At 38.9% G+C, this 6,108-nt stretch overlaps 1 protein-coding gene and 1 pseudogene across 1 annotated transcript; one reads left to right on the top strand and one right to left on the bottom strand.

Annotated features, from left to right (window-relative positions):
* Positions 1 to 129: 129 nt before the first annotated feature.
* On the bottom strand, positions 130 to 3,533 carry LOC128259292 (uncharacterized; annotated as a pseudogene).
* On the top strand, positions 658 to 5,900 carry LOC128259291 (uncharacterized; the record flags this gene model as incomplete). The annotated part of the gene is made up of 3 exons (XM_052991594.1): positions 658 to 1,005; positions 3,419 to 4,062; positions 5,051 to 5,900. Coding segments are annotated over exons 2-3 (1,232 nt in total), but the record flags the coding sequence as incomplete, so codon positions are not given.
* Between the last annotated feature and the right edge of the window lie 208 nt (positions 5,901 to 6,108).

Genomic DNA, 6,108 nt, shown 5'->3' with positions numbered 1-6,108 from the left:
CTTTCAATAATAAATAATAAAATGTTTTTTTATGTTTAAAATTTTAATTTTTTTGCAATAAAAAAATAATCTTAAATAAATGGTTTTATGTGTCTCACATGGCAATAAAATGGGCTATTATTTTACTTTTTATTTAAGCCACTCAAAGAGCGACTTTTGATTGAGGCTTTCGGTTAATTGAAGGGTCTGGACCGTCCGAGAAAGAGACGGAGAAAGAGCCAACGAAAGAGAAAGAGATTTTAATGTGCGTGCAATTGACGAGCGAAAAGCCGAAGTCGAGGAGGCAAAAATAACGACTACTGACCACTGACAAATCCGGACTGGAAACTAAAAAACTGAATACTCGGACTCGGACTCGGGCGCGTAAGGGAGTCAGTAGTCGGTAGTCGGTCGTCTTTTGTTGATCTTGAGACTGAAATTCCAATTGTTGATTTATCTCTCGGCTGCTGCGCCGCCAGCGTCGCTGCGACTGCGCAGTCCACTCAGTTGACCAGAGACCAAGTTTATAAAACTTTGAGCCAAAATGCAGCGGCGCACAGTTGTTACCAAAACGTTGCACGCGTCGTGGCCCTCATCAAAAGTTAAGCGAAAATGAAAACGAAATTCGGTTAACTTCAACGTCAACAGAAGCTGACAAAAGGCAGAAAAAAAAGACCAAAAAAAAGTTGCAGGGCCAGAGCAAAGCCGAGAAAGAGAGGCAAGAGGCCAATAAGAAAGAGTGGGCCATATATATATAGCCAGCTAATCTGTTGTGCAGTGCGTTTTATCAGCCAGCGAAAGAAACGAAAACGAAAGTCGGTCCAAGTCCAAGAGCTAAAGTCTCGGAGGTACAACGAAAATCAAAAAAAAAAAATTCAGAGACACGCGGATCTCATCTCGGTAATGTCTCAATAAAAGTTAAAATAATCTTAACTACCTACCGCCGGAATGTAGGGAAAAGTGAAAATAAAAGCGCTCAACGAGTTTCGAAAAGCAACAAATATAATTGAAACGCCGAAAATCAAAGTAAGTTGAGTGGGAATTCCAGCGGGTTCTGTGCTCTGTGCAAATAGGACTTGTTAATTGGGTTCTGATCAACAGTCCCACAAACAGTGTACCATAAGCAGGCCATTAGTGTGGATCCGCATCGCATCGCATCGCAATATCGCTTTCTTCTTCTTTGTATACCCGCACCCGTCGCACACCAATTCCGCGAGTTTAGGAGTGTTATGTAAATGCAGATCAAACATATTTCGAAATCCCCAATAGGCAAAGTCCATATACATATACATATATATATATACATACACATATATATAGTTATCGATGGGCGTCTCGCGTTGCGCTTGCCACAAAAGAAGCGGCGGCTAAATTATGCAAAACAAACAAAAAGATCGCTTAGGAAAGCGAGAAAACGAGCAAAAAGCGTTAACCATGCACAGCGAAAAAAAATAGAGTTGCAAATCGCGACTCAAACGTTCTTAATTACTGCAGCAATTGCAAGTGGCAAAACAAATATAGATTTATGTAAAAACTATTGTGTAACATGTGTGTTTAAAAAACTTATTATAACGAAGTCTTAATTACCTAAAAAAATAAGATTTTATTGTGAATAAAACGTAGTTTTTTTTTTTTAAACAAAAATTAACAGTGTATTATAAAATGCACACTTTCAATCGATTTTCATTGTTGAATATGAACATGGTAATTTATATCAATCGAAAGCATGCATAAGAATTACTTATTTGTTATTCAAATTATTGAAAATTTACATAATTGTCTTTTCAAAGTGTTTATTGTTAAGCAAACATAAAATTTAGGCTTTTTAAATATAAATGTTCATTAATGATTATGAAATTGGGATTTTATACCAATTGGAAGCATGAGTTTTTGAATTACTAAGTTATTTAAACATATATTAAATTCATGAATTTATGGTTTCATAATGCCTTAAATTCTGTTCCGAATTAAAGTGTCAAATACAAGCATTTATAAATATAAATAAAACATTATTCTAATGTTCTTACTAGGCAGGAAAACTTTTAACAAATCTTGCGTTAATTTAATTTCTAGTTTTCTTTCGTCCAAATAAATTTGAATTGAGCAATTTCCATCGTAATATCTTTTTACTCAATTGAGTACGCCACAAAGCCGCACATAATTCTTTAACCGCGCTTTTTGTCTGTTAAATTTGATTACGCGCACCTTTAGTCATAATAAACAATAACCTGCAAATTATTACGTATGAGTGTGCTGCGATTGTGTGTGAGTGTGTCAAAGCGAAAACGAAAGGCCAGCAGCAACAACAAATCGTCGATTGTGTGTGGTCAGCAGCAGCAGCAGTGGCGTCCAGTTGGGTCCAAAATCAATGGGAGTACCGCTGCCGGCGTCGCCGCTGCCTTTACACCTGCGCAGTGCCGCAGTCTTCACTCCAAATAAATAACAACTCAAAACGAAACTCAACCCGATACTCAAAGCCAAAAACTCAAAATCGTCGCCGGGCAACGCAGGCAATCAATTGAACCTTAGTCTCCGTTTGAGTCGCACTCCCAGCGGAATTGGGTTGAGTCTCGTTTTTTTTTTGGTTTTTGTTTATCTTTTTTTGCTGCGTTTTGAAAAACTTTTACTCCCCGTGCCGTTTGTTTGCGGCCACAGATCCAATAAAATCAAAATAAAACGCAAAATTATTAACGCCTGTGTTAAATGTTAATTATTACATAAGTATACCTTTCTGCGTTTTTACTCTTTCGCCGATTGTTTAACCGGTAATTGGGCTTACACGGCGTATGCGTAATATTCTATTTGAATCGATGATGAGCAAGTAAAGTGCGTGTGGTGCGTGTTTGGCCAAGTTTGTTTACATTTTTACACAGGGAAAATAAGTTAGAACATATAATAGCCATCAATATGTAGTTTATAGCAAAATAAATTGTTAATTAATTAAAAAACCAAGAAAAAGTTAAATGGGACTGTGAAATGGCCTATTGCTCAAAATATATGTATATTAAAAAAAATAAATTTATTAATATACAAACAAAATGATAATTAATTGTTGACCCATTTTGGTGCCACTTTGTGTCTGAGTATGTTGCAAAATCTTTTTTTTTCGGGCATACTAATAGCTAAAACCAAAGTTGCAATTCATTCATAATGAAATAAGACCGTTAAAAGTTAATTATTGCTCGAAACTCGCCCTCGTTTTCTCGACTTCCTTTACCAAATGGAGATTATTTAACCGGCAAGTGCCGTACACTCTGCGTATGCGTAATATTCTAATGCAATCGGCAAATGCAAAGAGCAGCGGACTCGGTGTGCAATGTGTGTCAGTGGGAAATACTACACTAAAATGCGATTTGAAAAACGTGCTGATTGGCCGTCGATGGCCGACGAAAGTTTCTCCCCATCAATTGGCAAGCATTAACCAATATCAATACCACAGGTAGCTGAAATCCGGGAGGGGCGACGAGGCAAGGAGGCGTGGCCAATTGAGGTGAGGTGAATCGTAGTGCGGTGACCTTCGGCGGACGGCGGCAAACAGCAATCAAACAAGCCATTTGAGATAGCCAAACAAGCGCGCGGACCAAATATCTCGCACAATACGCGCACTCGTGTACTAACAAAAACAAATAAATACAAATAAATACAAATAAATATAAATATAAGCCAAGGTGACTAAGTACCGTGGCAGCAGCAGCAGCAGCATGGAGATCAGGCGCACCTCTCGACCATATCTATGGGTCTTTCTGATGCTGCTCGGCCTTTGGCTGGGCTCGGTTTTGGCCAAGGGCGCCAGCAATCAGACCACCTCACAAACCTGGCAGCACCAACAGCAGCAGCAGCAGCAGCAGCAGCGATATCAAAGTCAGCTGCTCAATGAATCGCAATCGGTGCCAGAGGAACTGGAGATTTTGGAAACCACTTCGGCCATTGTGAGTTCGCCGCATGAAACCCATTTGACGCGCACCTCCGTCATTTTCGGGCTCACAAAAGTGGCCAACGAGAGCAGCGTCAGCCAAAAGTGCCATGCGCAGCTGCGACAGGTGCAGCGCGGCATACTGGGCAAACAGCCATGGGCCATGAAGGGTGAGTGGAAAAATCCAAATTAAATTATTATTAAGTGGAAGAAACCCCGAGAAAACCCCAGAGCATATGGCTCTTAGATAGAAATACTTATCAACTTTAAAAAATTATAGATTTAAAAACCCTGAGAGATGTAAGTAGCCAATTTTAGCATAAATGATATAAGAGAACACCTTGGTAAATCAAAAGGTAAATGAGGAAAATCAAAACAAATTTTTGCACAATAAAAGATAAATAATTAAGAGGAAAGATGAAAGCAAGGAAACAAATCAATTCCTTATTAATCAATAGTAATATGTGTTTAGTAAAAAGAAAGTTTCAGATGCGTCAATTTTTGTTCAAACAATTAAACAAAAAATCAATCCATAACAATGATGTGAACCTTTACTTACTTATTATTGGCCTTTCTTCTAAATTTTTTTTGCGCTTTTTGATAGAAGCATAAATTTCTCAAAGCAAATAAAGATTATTAAATAAATATGTTGAAAATATTTTGATGACACCTTTATTTGGACAGTAGCTTTTACATAAGCATGCCCTCTAAATACTTTTGAATGGCACTAAATGAAAAATAAATGATTCACAAAATCAACTGTTTTCTATTAAAATTCGCACCTTAGGAAGGTCATGACTACATGTGAACCCTTAAAACTACACTCTTCAAATAACTCGTTAGGATAAGACAGTGATTCATTAGGGGGGTGTTGTGGAATAACTTATGGAAATATTTTTAAAGTTCTGTACTTCAGAGTACTTTACACATTTAAAATAGTAAACAAAGTATTTTTTTTTTTAACATAGATACAGAAAACACAATGACTCACGGAAAATGGTAATTGGTAAATCAATAGTGGCTCAACAGCTAGGGAAAACAATTAAAGATCAATTCATAATGGAGCTTGAACTTTTAATACAGAACCTTTTAGGTTTATACCTTTATGCCTATATATACCGACTTAACTTTATGGATTTTCTTTCGATTTCCCCACAGTTTTGGATGCATCGGGAACGAAACCCTCTGGCTTCGTATATGGCCAGAACTATTGGCTGGGCAGTCGGGAAGCTTGTCGCGGAGTCCAAAGACCCGTGGGTATAACCCTGTCGAAGAACTTCGATCGTGTGATGCACTATGGAATTATTACCCAGAAGGCGCCCTTTGACATGGACTACCGGGTACTGTACTTGCGGCACAGTTCACCCTGGCAGGTGGAGATAAAGCTAATGTCCGAGCAGATAATCCACATCGGCTTGTGCCTCCCGAGTGCCTGCAGTTCGGAGGAGGTTAAGAGTCTGGCCCAGGACTACGTAGCTGGAGGAACATTTGCTGAAAACGAGATCTTTGATATCCGACCGGAAGTGGTCTATATGAAGGATCTGCAGTTGAAGGAGCAGTTCTTCGAGAGAGCCAGCTTCCGACTTTTGGTGGCCTGTGTCCTCGCCACTGGAGTTCTGATGCTTTGTGCTCAGCAACTGACGGCCACCAAAAAGTTGGAATCTTCCACTGAGGAACCCGAACCTGGTTTGGCACCCGCTGAATCTGAATTGTGGCGTGGACTTAACTCCCTTCTGCAATTGGAAAGGCTACAGAAATTTATACCCTGCTGGGATGTACCCGCCAACTGGGCCAAGATATTTGCAGTGCGGGAGAATTCTCCGAATGAAATTCCCTTGATGAACGGACTGCGATCGGTGTGCGCCATCTGGATAATGGTGTTCCACGTGGTGTGGTTCATGTACTTCACGGTTCACAACAAGACGGTACTGATTTCGTATGCAGAACAGGCCTTTTTCCAGTACGTTTCATCGGCGCCTCTGCTCGTGGACGTCTTCTTTACCATCAGGTGGGCTTATATACACTGAGACAAACTTAACTTAGCAAATAAGCATACAGCAAATATAATGAGAGCTGAACACCTTTGCAGATGTTTTCATATAATTAAAAAAAAAACAAACAGGGATTACTTTCAAAATATAAAAAAAAAAACACATATATAAACGTAGTAAATTCAAATATTTTGTACTCAATTTAAATATTTTTTGCTTAGAATT

Source organism: Drosophila gunungcola, assembly GCF_025200985.1.
Source record: "Drosophila gunungcola strain Sukarami chromosome 3L unlocalized genomic scaffold, Dgunungcola_SK_2 000005F, whole genome shotgun sequence".
Taxonomy (NCBI): Eukaryota; Metazoa; Arthropoda; class Insecta; order Diptera; family Drosophilidae; genus Drosophila; species Drosophila gunungcola.
This window is presented reverse-complemented; position numbering and strand designations above follow the sequence as displayed.